The 19,833-nt window shown below is 46.9% G+C and overlaps 1 protein-coding gene across 4 annotated transcripts in view; it reads left to right on the forward strand.

The window, feature by feature from the left end:
• Positions 1–19,833, forward strand: part of LOC143299790 (calcium-activated chloride channel regulator 1-like) — a 104,751-nt gene that overhangs the window by 84,129 nt on the left and 789 nt on the right. For all 4 annotated transcript variants that reach the window (XM_076613224.1, XM_076613222.1, XM_076613225.1 and 1 more), the window contains exons 12-15: positions 724–954; positions 2,079–2,355; positions 10,721–10,894; positions 18,645–18,866. In XM_076613224.1, coding sequence (XP_076469339.1) covers positions 724–954; positions 2,079–2,355; positions 10,721–10,894; positions 18,645–18,866 — 904 coding nt within the window. The remainder of the gene's footprint in view (positions 1–723; positions 955–2,078; positions 2,356–10,720; positions 10,895–18,644; positions 18,867–19,833) is intronic.

Genomic DNA, 19,833 nt, shown 5'->3' on the forward strand with positions numbered 1-19,833 from the left:
CGGTGCTGAGAGACCACCGAAATATGCAAGTACCGTTGAGAGACCACCGGAATATGCAAGTACCGTTGAGAGACCACCGGAATATGCAAGTACCGTTGAGAGACCACCGGAATATGCAAGTACCGTTAAGTTCAAAAGTTAACTACCGGCTGTAAATTTGACAAATGCAGGCCCAACTTAGAAGCTTTTGAAAGATACATTTCCTGGCGTTATAAAATAGAAGAACACAATGCAAGAATGCAATCTAACATTCAACACTTTAAGGCAAAATGGTTGTCTTACAAGACATTGATTACAAACGTTTCTTAAATGTGCACAGGGGTCAAATGTGCTTGATACATGCCAGTTTTTTTTTTCTTGTGTGTTTTTTTCTTGTTTTTTTCCCCATTATTTCTTTTTGTTTTTTGTGTATTATGAAACAGAAATACCCTTGCAAGTTAATTGTCATTGAAGTTCATTGCAATTGTCTAATGTGTTAAGGATGTAATTTTTCTATAGTGACACATGTGAGTTGTGTAAAATTCGGTGAAACATGATGTTTCAATGAAAGAATAATAACCTTCAATGCAAGGGGAAAAAACAGAAGTTCAAAAGTTCGGTTCTTAGTGAAGGAAAATTGTAGGAAACGTGTCCGGAATGAGAGAGTGTTCACCAAGGACTGAGGCAGAAGCAGTGTAGCGAATCACAAGACGAGGACTGTACATGTCGGGCATGGTGTCACAGCTGGTGACGGAGGCGGGCACAGTGACCAACGGCAGCGCCTTGTCTGGCACCTTCCTGATTGACCCCACTGTCGGCTCCCATACCACCTTCACCGTCAGCTACAGCCACCCCGTCAACGTCATCCTCACCTCGCCCTCTGACGTCACCATGACGCGCGCATCGCACGAGGAGCAGTTCCTGGTGGACGAGGAGTCTGGCGTCATCAAAATTCTGCTTCCTGGTGTGGCGGAGGTGAGGGCCGTGTGTGGCTGATGGTTTGCTTACTTTCCTCAAATCGGAGACCTATTGTAACGGAAAGTTTGGTGCTTTTGGCGATGCAACCGTCTGATAAATGACTAGTGGTGTGTATTCTAATCCACCCTTCTAACAATTACTGGATCCTTTATTGCACTTGATTTTTCTTTCTTTGCAGTTCTCTCTTTTTTCATCATGTAGCATGGTCCAGAGATGCAGTATGCAGTAGGACCGTTGGTAAAAAAGCAACTTATCCGATATTCACTGATTATGTATTTTATTATTATTCTTTTTATTTTATTTTATTTCATTGCTATTATAATGCTTGTATTCTTGTGCCCTGTGTGATATATCACTTGAGGTTTATTCTCTGCTCATATGAAACGGCAAACCCGACTCAATTTTAATCATTTTCTAACCTCACTAGGACTAAAGAAACGGGGATTAACACATGTTGTCATTGATGTAACAGTGTCCCGAGCTTTCCTAAAAACAGCTGGGTGGGTTCTTTCAGGCAATGAACACTAACAAATTTCCCAAAGACGTCTTTCCTGCCCGACTGCAAGTGTTGAACAGTGCTTCCGGGAACGACAAGAAGACTTCTTTTCTGTTTCTAAAATAGAATCAAACTATTTTATAATTCATATATCCGGTTTCGTTTTCATGGTGTCGAGAGATGGAATCTCTTGTCTGCGCGATGAATGAGGAGACGAAGCAGGCTTGATGTTTGACTAGAGTGAGTGTTGAGGTGGGTGTTGGTGTGCCGGCTGTGTTGAGGAGTGTCCACCAGTGTCTGCCTGACCAGCACGATGAAGTTGTCGGGAGGTGTGCATTCCTCTCTCCACATCTCTGGTCTTCCGGAGCCAGGTGCCCTCCAGGTGTCGTTATCGCCACGTGTTGGGCCCCTCCAGGAGGTGCAGCTTTCTTCATCACAGTAGACGTCTCCTGGAAGAATTGCTCACCAAGGTTGAATCCCCCACGGCGTGTCCACAAGTTTGTGGGCCTGCGTGCCGCACGTCTGGGGTCAACATTCCTTCGAGTCTGTGCTTGTCTAGCCTGGGCCCTGACTGCACAAGGGCCAAGACTCAAGGCACATTCTCCTTCTATCACTGTGTGTTTAGGTGGGACGATGGAAGTACCTGATGGAAACCTCCAGCACGAAGTCTGATGTGGTGGTCAACCTGCAGTCCACGGCGCGATCCTCGGGGCTGGAGGTCATCAGGGTCCGCTCCTGGATACCGGACAACACCACCATCGCTTTCGACCCCAAGCAGAAGGTCAGCATCTTTGCAGAGCTCATCCGGGGACGGTCCCCAGTGCTGGGTGCAGAGGTAGTGGCCGTCATTGAACGTCCCAAGGCCGCTGTGCTCAAGGTGGCTCTGTACGATAATGGTGTGGGTAAGTGTGGCAAAGAGGGACTTGTTTTTTGTTGCTTTTGAGTTCTTCATCTTCCTCCTCTTCTTCCCCTACTCTGTATCTGTGATCTGCTTCTGCAATTATACCATTCTGAGTTCTGTGTGTGTTCGTTCTTTTGTTTAACGTATATCAACTTTTGTGACATTTCTAATGGAAGCAGATGGAACTGCAGATTTTGTAAATGACATAGGTAAATATGATTTTACTGTTCACATTTATGGATGATATGCACGGGGGTAATTTCATTGCCGTAAATGCAAGTCACATTAGACGTATATTTTGTTTTTATGGCATCGAGTCGTAGTCTGTATATTAGACTGGTGAGCCTTCTGCTACTGTGATGTCTTTTTGTTTTAAAAGAAAACATGTGATCAATTTTGCGCGAGCTATTGTCAGTATTTTCTCTGTCAGGGTCAGACTCCTGTCTCAGTTTACTGACATGGTTCCACCAAGTTTTCTCCAGTAGAGAATAAACTTCTTGCAATGAGAGTGGAATACGAAGTTCTGTGGCATTGTAAATGTTCACTGTGCACAACGATCCACCCACTCATTTCCCACAATCCCCTCGTGAGAAGGGATCCAACAAAAGTTAATCTTTGTGCCACAGATGGTCAAAACATGAATTATATGGCGAATTTCTGTTACGAGTTCTCTTGTTTTGAAATTAAAAGATTTTAATGCTTGTTACCAGATTTAGATCCGACACAAAATAACACTTGAAATATGGTAATGAGAAGATCTAGTAAGTGATTTAATCCCATTAATATAGCCATAAATTCAGCTGTGAATATAGAAAAATCTTTACCGATATGATCGTACTTCTCTACTTTTATTGACGGGATTATAAATGCTGCCCCTGCCTGATTGTTATCAAGTACTGAACCATCTTTATATACTTTAAGGTGATTTGAATAATTTTCTTGAATGTGACATTTAACAAAAGCAGGGAGAGCAGGGCCTTCAGCTTTCTTTAAATCTAGGTAATTGATGTCAAATGTTGCGTTGTTCATCTCCGATTCGTGTATGATAACCGAGGGGCAGTTTGATTTGGGTTCACTCCTGATGTTTTAAATATGCCAGAGGTACAAGTACCTATAGTCGTGAGAGAGTGAATAGACTGCTCTTTTAGGGAAATGAAGGTTTGATTTTAAACTGATCTCGGCAATATCAGAATTTTGAACTGTTGTACTTCTCAAGATATATTTTGCTGATGCAAGTTTCATCTTTTCTTTAAAGGGGTAGTAATTCAATGTCTGTGTATGTTTTTAAAGTTGAAGCATGAACTGAAACATCATATAGCAAGCTTATATGTTTTACTATCCACACTTTGTAATTTCTTTAACATGTAGGTTGGCAGTACTGAGAGTCAGTGTAACACTGTCGCAGTACTGATATCAGCATGTAAAATAATACATGAATAATAAACAAGATTATAGAATAAGTGGCTTTAATATTAAATACTGGCAAACAGAGAAACCCAATTGTAAGTCAGTGCTCAATACAATGATTGGAAGAAGTATCATGGCTTGGCCATTGAGTGGTGAATGAACTTACACAAGTTAATTGGTTGCACGCCAAAGAACACAGCTGATTCTGGCCTGTTTTCTACATTTAAATTTCCTCCACATAAAACCGGACAAGCAAAGCCACATTCACCAGTGTAAGCAAATGAGAAAGAATGCGACATTCCCTAGAATATTCTCGAAAAAACTATCAGTGGGTAGAGACGTTACTGACTGTGATATTCGAAAAAATCAAATCTGCCTACAAGCATATCATGACAACATGATGAGTAGATCAGTCATGAGCAGAACTGTGACTGCGTGTCAAAACAATAACTGAAACAAGTTTGACTTCTTTTTTTTTCACTGCATTGACGGCCACAATCATCAATTTGATTTTTACGCCGTTATTGTTGTTGGGTTGCGATGAAAGAAAAACAATCTACAGAAAGTGACAGACCTATTAGTGAGGATGAAAACTTAGTCCTACTCTAAGTGGGCTCTCCGGCAGGCTACTATCACTTCACTTTTCGCCCTTCCGAGCTAGCCGGTGCCTTGCTGATCTAAGACAGCAGGGCCCCAAAAAATTAAACCCCCCCAAAAACATTAGGGTAAGAGAGGGGGTGGGGAAGAGGAGGGGGGCGGGGGGTGGGTGGGGGGGGGGGGGGTTGGGGACCTATTATCTAATTAACTACTGATTGGGGGGCACCCTAGACTTAAAGGTGTCCAAGGTGTCTGCTGCTATAGCTGTTTCAGGCAGGTTGTTGCAGTCACGTATCGTTCTGGGGAAGAAGGAATATTGTCTGTATTGGGTTTTACACCGGATCTGGTTGAGCTGGCGAGAATGTTTCCTTTTTTGTCTGAGTGGGGCTGGCACGATGCAGCTTTTGTCGACGAGATCGCCTCTTCGTCCATTATTTTCCGTAGCATGGCAAGCCTAGCTACCTTCCGTCTGTGCTGCAGAGTCGGCCATTGCAGTCTGTCGATCATTGCAGTGACACTAGATGTGTTGTGGTACCGGTTGACCACAAACCGTGCTGCTCGTCTCTGGACAGCTTCAATCTTCTTGATGTTGTCTTGGGTAAGCGGGTCCAATACGGTGCACGCATACTTCAAGATTGGTCTGACGAAAGTCTTATACGCTGTTTCTTTGAGGCGCACTGCTGGGATCTTCAGGTTTCTTCTGAGGAGGCCGAGGGTCTTATTGGCTTTTGCACAAACGGTGTTGATGTGCAGGTCCCAGCTGAGATCACTTGTGATGGTAACGCCTAGGTATTTTGAGGTAGAAACAGTTTCTAGGATATGGTTGTGGAGGGTATAATCGGATTTTGCAGGGCAGGATGATTTTGTGACTGGGAGAGTAGTACATTTTCCAGGATGGAAAGCCATGTCCCAGCTGTGCTCCCATGCTTCTAGCTTCTTGAGGTCTTCCTGAAGTAAGTTTTGATCAGTTTTGGAGGCCTTTAAACAGTAGACAGCGGTGTCATCAGCAAACATGCGTGTCAGTGAGGAGAGTTCTTCTGGCAAGTCATTGATGTACGCCAAAAATAGCGCTGGCCCTAAAACAGAGCCTTGTGGGACCCCAGACTTCACACTGACCCAGCTGGAAGCTGTGCCCTCTACTACCACCGATTGTTGCCGGTCTTTCAAGAAAGCTCCTATCCATTTGTTGATCTTTCCTTGGACGCCGTAATGTTTCAGTTTGAGGATGAGGAGGCTGTGGTTGACTTTATCGAAGGCCTTCGCAAAGTCCATAATGATGACGTCCGCCTGATTTCCTTTCTCTACAGTACCAAACAGTTCTTCTTGACGACTCTTAATGCTATCAACATACTCATATGAACACAAGTAATGTGTCGAAACTTACAATTTACAAGTCATCAGCACATCTGACTCAAAGTAGTTACAGTAGAATCTGAATGTCAGGCAGCTGACGCTGTGTGCAACACTCTATGTGTGCAGCACCGGGGAAAATGAATGGCTGGCAGTGACCACTGGCTATTTATAGACAATCAAGTGGACCACTCAACCAGCACTGTGTGGCCACAAGCAAATCGGCATGTCATTGACCGAATCTGTGTTAGTTGCCGACTGTTCAGTGATAGATTTCTAAATGATTACTGCACCTATTTACGTCAGATTGGTCTCAAAAGAAAGAGCTCAACACCACCTTTCCAATGAGTATAAAATGAAGTGCTGATGATTTAAGACGAATCAATAATCTATATCTAAGTCACCTGGAACTGATAATTTTTAATGAGTTCATAGCTGGAAATTGCAAACTGCGTTAAATCAGGTTAAAGTAGGCAAACATAAATGGAATAGATTTAAAGAAGGAATTGCGTCAATTCTGCCAGTATATAGTACTTGTAGTTTACTTATCCAATGGAAGATATATTTAGTAAAATAGTGTGTGTCAGAAACACAACTTTCAACTTGGCCCAAGCCGTCAAGCAACGCTAGTTGTGAGGTGATTTCCGTTAAGTATTTACAATGAAAATCGGCTTTGTATCTTCTAAATGCGTGATCTATTATCATCCAAACACTGGAATAGTGTGGTTTTAGTTTCCAACAAGGAATCACATATAGAACTGACGATTGTAGCATTATATGTGACGAAAAGACGAAATGACATAATCTTCACTGTTGCACTCAGCTGCTGACGAAAGATTATAATAAATCAAAATAGGAATTTAACTGATACAAGTGTTTATTTATGTGCAACAGACATAATCTGGCAGTGAATGACACATAGACTTGATTTTATTAATGTTTGGAGCATTTGTTTGGAAGAGGTTTCAATTCAAACTCTGAATGGCGTCACGCCGGTATTAAAGTGCGCGGTATTAAAGTGCGCGAGTGAAAATTAGAAGGTCAGCTGCGAAAATGTCTGCAATTGCTTAGGATGAAAGTGGTCCTTGTAGCCAACTGAGCACTCGGCTACACCAAAAAACTCAAGGCTTATAAGACACACTAAAACATATACATAAACATGTTATGAAAAGAAATTCATGGACAAATTTTGCCAGCCTTGGATGTAATTCTTTCATTCCTACAGGCATGTGTGTCTGCGGGAGGAGTAGGTTATCAATGCAAGCGTGTAGAGCAGATCAAGTTCTTGAAACAGCCGTTCTCTTGTAGCATTGTCTCTGATACCCAACACAATTCAATCAATAAGAAGCGAGTCTTTGTTATGCTCACAGAATTTGCAGGTCTTGATGAGAATACTCAAAGCAGCGACGTAGTCCTCAAAAGATTCTTCAGACTTCTGATCTCTCATGTTGAATTTGTAATGCTCTCATTAGTTCTACCAATGAAGTGATTATCAAAGGCAACAAGAATGTCAGCAACAGTGTGACGCTCAGGAAGCTGCATGCCATTGTACACACTAAGTCCTTCAGGCCCTGGTGGAGTGTCCATCGAGATCGATGATGACCATCGTTGTCATCCAGCTGGGGGATGGGGGGAGGGTGGTGGTGGGGTGGGGGGGAGGATGCTCATGAATCTATCTGTGAATGCGCAGATGGCTGAATAGTCCAATCTGCGCACGAAATGTTCGCTGACAGTTGGGGCAGACAAAGACAGGCATATCATTGTCAGGGAGCTTGTTTGCCCGTGACTTTCTGGCCTGCCTCTTCTGAACAGCTGCTGCAGTCCTGTTGGCCTCGCACAACTTGGCGCCTTTGTGCACAGCAGCGCGCCATTTGTCACGGTCCACTGCAGATTCCTCCCAGGAGTCAGGGTTGATATCAAACGCTTTAAGAGAGACTTTCAGAGTATCTCTGAAGCGCTTCTTCTGACCTCCATGTGATCTCTTGCCTTGTTGCAGCTCGCCATAGAAGAGCCTTTTGGGCAGCCGATGGTCTGGCATGCGCGCCACGTGTCCAGCCCAGCAAAGCTGGGACTGCATCAGGATGGTGAAGATGCTGGGAAGGGTGGCTTTTGTGAGCACCTCTGTGTCTGGGGTCCTGTCTTGCCACTTGATGTTCAGTAGCTTCCTGAGGCATGTTGTGTGGAAGTGGTTCAGCTTCTTGGCATGTCGTTGGTACACTATCCAAGTTTCGCAGGCGTACAGTAGTGTGGGGAGAACTACTGCTCTGTAGACCTTTAGCTTGGTCTCAAGACTAATGCCTCTTCTGTTCCAGACATTTGCACTGAGTCTGCCAAAAGTTGCGCTTGCTCTTGCAATCCTGACGTTCACTTCATCGTCAATGGTCGCATTTCGTGACAGTGTGCTGCCAAGGTATGTGAACCGCTCCACCGCACTGAGTCTCTGACCGTTGACTGTGATGTTGGGCTCAACGTAGGGTTTCCCTGGGGCTGGCTGATGGAGAACTTCAGTTTTCCTCGTGCTGATGGTAAGGCCGAAGTTCCTGCTGGCAGTGGCAAACTTGTCGACGCTGAGTTGCATGTCAGCTTCAGATCCAGCGTTGAGGGCACAATCATCAGCAAACAAAAAGTCTCTGATGATGTCTGTCATGACCTTCGTTTTTGCTTGAAGCCTTCTGAGGTTAAACAACTTGCCATCTGTTCGGTACTTTAGGCCGATTCCAACATCGCCATCTCTGAAGGCATCAGTAAGCATTGCAGAGAACATGAGGTTGAACAGCGTTGGAGCCAGGACGCAGCCTTGCTTGACACCATTTGTGACAGCAAAAGGAGCAGATGTTTCGCCATTGTCCTGGACTCGAGCTTGCATGCCTTCATGGAATTGGCTGACCAAGGAAATAAATTTCCGAGGGCATCCGTACTTGGCCATGATCTTCCACAGTCCCTCTCTACTCACGGTGTCGAAGGCCTTAGTGAGGTCGACATAGGTGGAGAACAGATCAGCATTTTGCTCCTGACATTTCTCTTGCAGCTGCCTTGCAGCAAACACCATGTCGGTGGTTCCGCGCTCTTTCCGGAATCCACATTGGCTCTCAGGCAAATGACTTTGGTCAAGGTGTGCTGTGAGGCGGTTTAGTAGGATCCTGGCAAGTATCTTGCCTGTGATGGAGAGCAAGGAAATGCCCCGATGGTTATCACAGGCTTGCCGGTTCCCCTTTCGCTTGTACAAGTGAATGATAGATGCATCTTTGAAATCCTGGGGGATCGTCTCTTCTTTCCACAGGAGTGAGTACAGCTGATGGAGCTTCTCAGTCAGCACAGTGCCTCCATCCTTGTAGACCTCTGCTGGTATGGAGTCTGAGCCAGGTGCTTTGCCACTGGATAGCAGACGGATTGCTTTCTGGGTCTCAAGAAGTGTTGGCGGATCGTCCAGTGCTTCGTTGATGGGGACTTGTGGGAGATGGTCTATGGCTTCATCATTTATGGAGGAAGGGCGATTTAAGACACTGTTGAAGTGCTCAGCCCAGCGTTCGAGAATTTTCTCCTTCTCGGTGATCAAGGTATTCCCATCTGCACTGAGGAGGGGGGATGATCCTGAGGATGTGGGGCCGTAGACTTCTTTTAAGGCATCATAGAACCTCTTCATATTGTGTCTGTCAGCATATCCCTGGATCTCATCAGCTTTGTCACTCAGCCACTTATCCTGCATCTGGCGTAACTTTTGCTGAACAGTCCTGCGGATGGCATCGTATGCATCCTTTTTTGATGTGGACTTTGGGTTGCTCAGGTAGGCTTGATGCAGACGGCGTTTCTCATCCAGAAGCTGCTTGATTTCGTCACAGTTTTCATCAAACCAGTCTTTGTGCTTTCTGGTCATGGGTCCCAGGGTCTCTGAAGCTGTACTATAGATCAGCTCACGCAGGGTCCTCCAGTCAGACTCCACATTCTGGTTGTCCAGAGAGGCAGATTCCAGACGATCTTCCAGCAGCTCCACAACGGACTGTTTGATGGTGATGTTATTCAGCTTAGCGATGTTGAAACGTTTTGGAGCCTTCTGGCCTTGGGGGCGTCTCTTGGGCTTTCTTGTAGGGTTCTGTCTCTTCTCGAAGTTGGGTTATAACACACTAATTGTCCCACATTTGTTTGAATAACTTCCATTCAGGGGCTTCTTTCTTCACATTGAGAGGAGTTGGAGTATTGACACGAGCACTGTGCCTATGCTCATGAGATACTTCACCACTATTAGCATTTGGAGGGTTAGCACCACCTTCAGCATTCTCATCTGCCATTGTGTCACACAATGAAGTAAAGTATGTCACGGGTAAGTAATATCAGAAGAGTAGCACTAAGTATGCAGCTGGAGTGTACCAGAAGAAATGGAAGTTCATTCATAAGTTCTGCAGAGAGTTCGGCAAAACACGCAGGACCAAACAGCTTAGCCTTCCTGGCCTTCAGCAATACCAGTCAAAGCATGGAATTGCAATCGGCAATATCCGCAGGACTGATGCTCTCTCGAATGACGTCATCACAAAGCACAGGGTCGACCAAAGACTTGAGCATGGAAATCAGTATTTCTTTGAATAAAGAACGTACTCACAGTCCTTTAGGTAAACAGTCAGATGCAGAAAACCACAGGCTGCCACCATGTTATGTTACTTGCATGCACAGCAAGAACAATGAGACTTTGGTACAAACAAACTTAGTTTTAATTCTGCATGTAGTGTGCGCCATTACACAGACAGGTGGGGAGAGAGAAAGAGTGATTTCCCTTTACTACTCTTAACTATCGACCGAAATGTATCAATAATGTAACACTCATCATTCGTTTCCCGTGTCATGCAGTCAGGCCTCACACACACACACACACACACACACATCACACACACATCACACACACACATCACACACACACACACACACACACACACACACACACACATATATATATATATATATATATATATATATATATATATGTGTGTGTGTGTGTGTGTGTGAACTCTCCCTTCCTGCAGGGTCTGATGTGATCAAAGATGACGGGGTGTACGCGGCCTACATACTGTCCACATACCTGTCCTCTAACGGCCGCTATAACATCAAGGTGCAGGCCCGGGGGCTGGAGGGAGGCACCAAGGTGGTGGTGGGGGGAGGGGGCCGCTCTAGTGGGGCGCTGGACACAACTGCCTTTGGTGAGTGAACCATAGCCACAGCGTTTCCTTGGTAAACATTCTCTGATTTCATTTAGCAGAAAGTTTCGTTTACTCAGAAACGAAAGTTTTTGGTGGTTTCTCACCACCCTCGTCAAGATAACAGTGAAAACTCGATTCTGAGTAAAGGAAACCCACAACTGACAAAGTTCTATTTTGTTCGGTTTTGTTGAGTTTACTGGAGGATTTGGGAAAACCACGTTTGTGATTTATTTGTTTGTTCTTCTTAAAAGAAAGTTCTTTATTTGTCTGTCTTCCATGTCTATCCTTTTCTTCCTGGTTGTTTCTTGCCCCAAGTGTCCCTTCCTACTTCTGTCTGATCCTTTATCCTGTCCATTCCGTGTCCATCTTGTCCCATACTTGTCCATCCTGTCCCTTGTCCACCCTGTCCGGGCGCAGTAGCTGAATGGTTAAAGCGTTGGACTTTCATTGTGAGGGTCCCGTGTTCAAATCGAGATTTTTCCGATCTCCAGGGTCAACGTATGTGCAGACCTGCTAGTGCCTGAACCCCCTTCATGTGTATACGCAAGCAGAATATCAAATACGCAGGTTTAAGATCCTTGTCCATACCGACCCTTGTCCATTCCGTCATTTGTCCATCCCGCCATTTGTCCATCCTGTCCCTTGTCCATCCCGTCCCTTCCTTGTCCATCCCGCCCCTTGTCCATCCCGTCCCTTCCTTGTCCATCCCGGCCCTTCCTTGTCCATCCCGCCCCTTGTCCATCCCGTCCCTTCCTTGTCCATCCCGTCCCTTGTCCATCCCGCCCCTCCCTTGTCCATCCCGCCCCTTCCTTGTCCATCCCGTCCCTTCCTTGTCCATCCCGTCCCTTGTCCATCCCGCCCCTCCCTTGTCCATCCCGCCCCTTCCTTGTCCATCCCGTCCCTTCCTTGTCCATCCCGTCCCTTCCTTGTCCATCCCGTCCCTTGTCCATCCCGCCCCTTCCTTGTCCATCCCGCCCCTTCCTTGTCCACCCCGTCCCTTCCTTGTCCATCCCGCCCCTTCCTTGTCCAGCCCCTCCCTTCCTTGTCCATCTTGTCCTGTGTCCATCCCGTCCATTCCTTGTGCATCCCGTCCATTCCTTGTCCATCCCGCCCCTCCCTTGTCCATCCCGTCCCTTGTCCATCCCGTCCCTTCCTTGTCCATCCCGTCCCTTGTCCATCCCGTCCCTTCCTTGTCCATCCCGTCCCTTGTCCATCCCGCCCCTTCCTTGTCCACCCCGTCCCTTCCTTGTCCATCCCGCCCCTTGTCCATCCCGTCCCTTGTCCATCCCGTCCCTTCCTTATCCATCACGCCCCTCCCTTGTCCATCCCGCCCCTTCCTTGTCCACCCCGTCCCTTCCTTGTCCATCCCGTCCCTTGTCCATCCCGCCCCTTCCTTGTCCGCCCCGTCCCTTCCTTGTCCATTCTGTCCCTTTTTCTTGTTCCTCCCTTGTCCATCCTGTCCTTTGTCCATCCTGTCCCTTCATTGTCTGTTCTGTCCCTTCCTTGTCCATCCTGTCCGTTCCTTGTCCATCCTGTCCTTTGTCCATTCTGTCCCTTCGTTGTCTATCCTGTCCATTGCCTGTCCATCCCGTCCCTTCCTTGTCGATTCTGTCCCTTCTTTGTCCATCTTGTCCTTTGTCCATCCTGCCCCTTCCTTGTCCATCCTGTCCTTTCCTTGTCCATCCTCTCCCTATCTTGTCCATCCCGCCATTTGTCCATCCTGTCCCTTGTCCATCCCGTCCCTTCCTTGTCCATCCCGGCCCTTCCTTGTCCATCCCGCCCCTTGTCCATCCCGTCCCTTCCTTGTCCATCCCGTCCCTTGTGCATCCCGCCCCTCCCTTGTCCATCCCGCCCCTTCCTTGTCCATCCCGTCCCTTCCTTGTCCATCCCGTCCCTTGTCCATCCCGCCCCTCCCTTGTCCATCCCGCCCCTTCCTTGTCCATCCCGTCCCTTCCTTGTCCATCCCGCCCCTTCCTTGTCCATCCCGTCCCTTCCTTGTCCATCCCGTCCCTTGTCCATCCCGCCCCTTCCTTGTCCATCCCGCCCCTTCCTTGTCCACCCCGTCCCTTCCTTGTCCATCCCGCCCCTTCCTTGTCCAGCCCCTCCCTTCCTTGTCCATCTTGTCCTGTGTCCATCCCGTCCATTCCTTGTGCATCCCGTCCATTCCTTGTCCATCCCGCCCCTCCCTTGTCCATCCCGTCCCTTGTCCATCCCGTCCCTTCCTTGTCCATCCCGTCCCTTGTCCATCCCGTCCCTTCCTTGTCCATCCCGTCCCTTGTCCATCCCGTCCCTTGTCCATCCCGCCCCTTCCTTGTCCACCCCGTCCCTTCCTTGTCCATCCCGCCCCTTGTCCATCCCGTCCCTTCCTTGTCCATCCCGTCCCTTGTCCATCCCGTCCCTTCCTTGTCCATCCCGTCCCTTGTCCATCCCGTCCCTTGTCCATCCCGCCCCTTCCTTGTCCATCCCGCCCCTTCCTTGTCCACCCCGTCCCTTCCTTGTCCATCCCGTCCCTTGTCCATCCCGTCCCTTCCTTATCCATCACGCCCCTCCCTTGTCCATCCCGTCCCTTCCTTATCCATCACGCCCCTCCCTTGTCCATCCCGCCCCTTCCTTGTCCACCCCGTCCCTTCCTTGTCCATCCCGTCCCTTGTCCATCCCGCCCCTTCCTTGTCCGCCCCGTCCCTTCCTTGTCCATTCTGTCCCTTTTTCTTGTTCCTCCCTTGTCCATCCTGTCCTTTGTCCATCCTGTCCCTTCATTGTCTGTTCTGTCCCTTCCTTGTCCATCCTGTCCGTTCCTTGTCCATCCTGTCCTTTGTCCATTCTGTCCCTTCGTTGTCTATCCTGTCCATTGCCTGTCCATCCCGTCCCTTCCTTGTCGATTCTGTCCCTTCTTTGTCCATCTTGTCCTTTGTCCATCCTGCCCCTTCCTTGTCCATCCTGTCCTTTCCTTGTCCATCCTCTCCCTATCTTGTCCATCCTGTCCTTTGTCTATCCTGTCCCTTCCTTGTCTGTCCGGTCCCCTCCTTGCCTATCCTGTCCGTCTCTTGTCCATCTGGTTCCTTCCTTGTCCATCCGGTCCCTTCCTTGTGGATCCTGTCCTTTGTCCATTCCGTCCCTTTCTTGACAAACCTGTCCCTTCCTTGTCCATCCTGTCCCTTCCTTGTCCATCCTGTCCGTTCCTTGTCCATCCCATCCCTTCTTTGTCCACCCCGTCCCTTTCTTGTCCAACCTGTCCCTTCCTTGTCCACCCTGTCCTTTATCCATCCTGTTCCTTCTTTGTCCATCCCCTCCCTTCCTTGTCCAACCTGTCCATTCCTTGTCCATCCTGTCCTTGTCCACCCTGTCCCTTCCATGTCCACCCTGTCCCTTCCTTGTCCATCCTGTCCCCTCCTGGATCTTCCTCATTCTTCTTATTCCTTCATGGTCCTTCCTGTCCCTTCCTATCTATTCTGTCATTCCATCACCTTTCATCACCTTTATCACATCGCCTTTCATCATCTTTGAACACCTTGTCTTGTCCTTCTCCCTTCTTTTCTTGTCCATATTCCCTGTCATGTCCTTCATTCCCTGTCATGTCCTTTATTCCCTGTCATGTCCTTCATTCCTCATGTCCTTCTTTTCCCTGTCATGTCCTTCATTTCTCATGTCCTTCATTCCTTCCTCATGTCCTTCATTCCCCTATCATGCTCTTCATTTCTCATGTCCTTCCTTCCTTCCTCATGTCTTTCATTCCCTGTCATGTCCTTCATTACTCATGTCCTTCATCCCCAGTCATGTCATTCATTCCCTGCCATGTCATTCATTCATTCCTCATGTCCTTCATTCCTCATGTCCTTCATTCCCTGTCATGTCCTTCATTCCTTCCCCATGTCCTTCATTCCCTGTCATGTCCTTCATTCATTCCTCATGTCCGTCATCCCCTGTCATGTCCTTCATTCCTTCCCCATGTCCGTCATCCCCTGTCATGTCCTTCATTCCTTCCTCATGTCCGTCATCCCCTGTCATGTCCTTCATTCCTTCCCCATGTCCTTCATTCCCTGTCATGTCCTTCATTCCTTCCTTATGTCCATCATTCCCGGCCATGTCCTTCATTCCTCATGTCCTTCATCCCCTGTCATGTCCTTCATTCCTTCCTCATGTCCGTCATCCCCTTCATGTCCTTCATTCCTTCCTCATGTCCTTCATTCCATGCCATGTCCTTCATTCCTCATGTTCATTCCATGCCATGTCCTTCATTCCTCATGTTCTTCATCCCCTTTTATGTCCTTCATTTCCAGTCATGTCCTTCATCCCCTTTCATGCCCTTCATTCCTCATGTCCTTCATCCCCTGTTATGTCTTTCATTCCTCATGTCCTTCATCCCTGTCATGTCCTTTATCCCCTGTCATTTCCTGTCATGTCCTTCATCCCCTGTTTCATCCCCTGTTATGTCCTTCATTCCTCATGTCCTTCATTTCCTGTCATGTCCTTCATTCCTTCCTCGTGTCCTTCATTCCCCTGTCAAGTCCTTCATTCCTTCCTCATTTCCTTCATTCGATGCCATGTCCTTCATTCCTCATGTCCTTCATCCCCTGTTATGTCCTTCATTCCTCATGTCCTTCATTTCCAGTCATGTCCTTCATCCCCTTTCATGTCCTTCATTCCTCATGTCCTTCATCCCCTGTTATGTCTTTCATTCCTCATGTCCTTCATCCCTGTCATGTCCTTTATCCCCTGTCATTTCCTGTCATGTCCTTCATCCCTTGTTTCATCCCCTGTTATGTCCTTCATTCCTCATGTCCTTCATTTCCTGTCACGTCCTTCATTCCTTCCTCGTGTCCTTCATTCCCCTGTCATGTCCTTCCTCATGTCCTTCATTCCCTGTCATGTCCTTCATCCCTTGTTATGTCCTTCATCCACTGTCATGTCCTTCATTCCTCATGTCCTTCATCCCCTGCCATGTCCTTCATTCCTCATGTCCGTTATTCCTCATGTCCTTCATCCCCTGTCGTGTCCTTCATCCCCTGTCATGTCCTTCATCCCCTGTCATGTCCTTCATTCCTCATGTCCTTCAACCCCTGCCATGTCCTTCATTCCCTGTCCTGTCCTGTCATGCCCTTCATTCCCTGTCATGTCCTTCATTCCCTGTCATGTCCTTCATTCCTCTGTCATGTCCTTCATCCCCTGTCATGTCCTTCATTCCTTCCTCATGTCTTTCATTCCTTCCTCATGTCCTTCATCCCCCGTCATGTCCTTAATTCCCTGTCATATCCTTCCTTCCTTCCTCATGTCCTTCATCCCCTGTTATGTCCTTCATTCCTTCATTCCTTCCTCATGTCCTTCATTCCTTCCTCATGTCCTTCATCCCCTGTCATGTCCTTCATTCCTTCCTCATGTACTTCATTCCTTCCTCATGTACTTCATCCCCTGTCATGTCCTTCATTCCCTGTCATGTCCTTCATTCCTTCCTCATGTCCTTCATTTCCTGTCATGTCCTTCATTTCTCATGTCCTTCATTCCTCATGTCCTTCATATCCTGCCATGTCCTTCATTCCTCATGTCCTTCATATCCTGCCATGTCCTTCATTCCTCATGTCCTTTTTTCCCCCCATGTCATATCCTTCATCCCCTGTCATGTCCTTCATTCTTCATGTCCTTCATGCCTCATGTCCTTCATGCCCTGCCATGTCCTTTAATCTCATGTCCTTCATTCCCTGTCATGTCCTTAATTCCTCATGTCCTTCATCCCTGTCATGTCCTTTATTCCCCATGTCCTTTATCCCCTGTTATGTCCTTCTTCCCCTGTTATGTCCTTCATTCCCTGTCCTGTCCTTCATTCCTTCCTCATGTCCCCCATTCCCTGTCATGTCCTTCATTCCTCATGTCCTTCATCCCTGTCGTGTCCTTTATTCCCCATGTCATTCATCCCCTGCCATGTCCTTTAATCTCATGTCCTTCATTCCCTGTCATGTCCTTCATTCCTCTGTCATGTCCTTCATTCCTTCCTCATGTCCTTCATTCCTTCCTCATGTCCTTCATCCCCTGTCATGTCCTTCATTCCTTCCTCATGTCCTTCACTCCTTCCTCATGTCCTTCATCCCCTGTTATGTCCTTCATTCCTTCCTCATGTCCTTCATTCCTTCCTCATGTCCTTCATCCCCTGTCATTTCCTTCATTCATTCCTCATGTCCTTCACTCCTTCCTCATGTCCTTCATCCCCTGTCATGTCCTTCATTCTCTGTCATGTCCTTCATTCCTTCCTTATGTCCTTCACTCCTTCCTCATGTCCTTCATTCCCTGTCATGTCCTTCATTCCCTGTCATGTCCTTCATTCCTTCCTCATGTCCTTCATCCCCTGTCATGTCCTTCATTCCTCATGTCCTTCATCCCCTGCCATGTCCTTCATTCCCTGTCCTGTCCTGTCATGCCCTTCATCCCTGTCATGTCCTTCATTCCCTGTCATGTCCTTCATTCCTTCCTCATGTCCTTCATTCCTTCCTCATGTCCTTCATTCCCTGTCATGTCCTTCATTCCTTCCTCATGTCCTTCACTCCTTCCTCATGTCCTTCATTCCCTGTCATGTCCTTCATTCCTTCCTCATGTCCTTCATCCCCTGTAATGTCCTTCATTCCTCATGTCCTTCATCCCCTGCCATGTCCTTCATTCCCTGTCCTGTCCTGTCATGCCCTTCATCCCTGTCATGTCCTTCATTCCCTGTCATGTCCTTCATTCCTTCTTCATGTCCTTCATTCCTTCCTCATGTCCTTCATCCCCTGTCATGTCCTTCATTCCTTCATCATGTCCTTCACTCCTTCCTCATGTCCTTCATCCCGTGTCATGTCCTTCATTCCCTGTCATGTCCTTCCTTCCTTCCTCATGTCCTTCATTCCTTCCTCATGTCCTTCATCCCCTGTCATGTCCTTCATTCTTTCCTCATGTCCTTCACTCCTTCCTCTTGTCCTTCATTCCCTGTCATGTCCTTCATTCCTTCTTCATGTCCTTCACTCCTTCCTCATGTCCTTCATTCCTTACTCATGTCCTTCATTCCCTGTCATGTCCTTCATTCCTTCCTCATGTCCTTCATTCCCTGTCATGTCCTTCATTCCCTTCTCATGTCCTTCATTCCCTGTCATGTCCTTCATTTCTCATGTCCTTCATCCCCTGTCATGTCCTTCATTCCCCTGTCATGTCTTTCCTCATGCTATACTATGCTCTCTTTTCTTGTCCTTTCTTTCTATCCTCTCCTCCCACTTTCTCCTTTCCTTCCTGTCATCATCTTTTTTTTCCATTCAATGTTCTTTTTATATTGTATTGTATTGTATTGTATTGTATTGTATTGTATTGTATTTTATTGTCAGAACTGATTTCTCTTAGTCAAATGCGGGCAGCTCCCCTGGGAGAACTTGTAGCTACAGTGCAGCGCCATTTTTTCTGTCTACAAGTGTATTTGTTTTACTATCAAAGTGGATTAGTGTGTAGAAGTTTTGCCAGTGGAATTCCCTTTTGTTGCATTTTGTGTGTTTTTTTTTACGTGCGCTAACTGCAGCACACGTGATCTTGGTTTATCATCTCATCCAAATGCTTAGCATCCAGACTACCAAGGCAAATTGGAGATGGAGAAAATTCTAGCCAGTGTGGGATTTGATCTTCCACGCCCAGATTCTCTCGCTTCCTATGCGTACGCATTAGCTCTAGGTCACCACTCCACACTTTCCTCCCCTTTGAAACCCACGAAAGCCAACTTGTAACTCATCTGTCCACACCCACACAGCGGGGAGGATGGAGGTCCTGACGGAGAGTCTGGCCCTCTTCCAGCGCGTGACGTCAGCAGGGGAGTTCCGCGTCACGGGTCACCCTGGCAAGAAGGCGGTGGTACCAGACCTGATGGCCCCGGCACGCATCACTGACCTGCATCTGGCCAGCTTTCACCCCGACACCGGGGAAGCGAACCTCAAGTGGACAGCCGTCGGCGATGACATGGACCGCGGAACTGGTAGGGAACGAGGGGACACATCACACAAATGAAATCTGTGTACTACTACTACTACTGCCGCTACCGCTACTACCAATGATGATGATGACGACGATGATGACAATGATAATGATAATAATAATGATAATATAAATAAATATAACAGATTGACGCTCACACCTCCCAGGCGGCTTTGACAACAACAAAAAAAGACAAACATGCATACGTAAACATACATGCATCAAATATACCAAACTCGAAAAAAAATGTGTGCACCACAAACAAACACACAGACGTCCAGCAGAACCTCAAGAAGCATGTCAGTCAGTAAGGCAGTTTGTTCCACACTACTGGGCCATGATAGGATCAGGAGAAAGAACACTGACCTTCTTTTTAGTTTTATTTTTACTTTTTTTTTTTTTGGGGGGGGGGGGGGGGGGGAATTGTAACCATTCTTGAATTGAACCAATAGTCGAATGTAGAGATCTAGAAGGAGTATAGATCTTAGTACAGTCACAAAGGCATGGGTGCAATAATGTTTATGACATTAAAACACATGGCAGTTACTTTGTAATCTATCCTGTGAGGGATGGGCAGCCAGTGTAATTTCTCAGAAAGAGGGGTTATATGGGTTATATTTGAAGACGATAATGATTTTTTGTGGTTGTTGTTACGAACACCATATTCTCTGTAAAGACAGGGAAACAAAAAGGGGTTATATGGGTTATATTTGATGTCGATATTGGTATAACCACGCTAGCATTTTTGCTGTTGTTGTTACGTGGGGAGGTGGGGAGGGGTTTTGAGAAAGAGTGGTCATGAATGATTTACGTAACGTAATATTTTTCTTTCATGTAAAGCGCCCTGAGCTCTTAGAGAGAAAGGGCACTATATAAATGTACATTATTATTATTATTCTCTGTAAAGATAGGGAAAACATTCAAATCTGTAGCAAAAGCAAATTGATAAATGTATGATTATACACCAT

This window comes from Babylonia areolata, chromosome 25 (genome assembly GCF_041734735.1).
Source record: "Babylonia areolata isolate BAREFJ2019XMU chromosome 25, ASM4173473v1, whole genome shotgun sequence".
Taxonomy (NCBI): domain Eukaryota; kingdom Metazoa; phylum Mollusca; class Gastropoda; order Neogastropoda; family Buccinidae; genus Babylonia; species Babylonia areolata.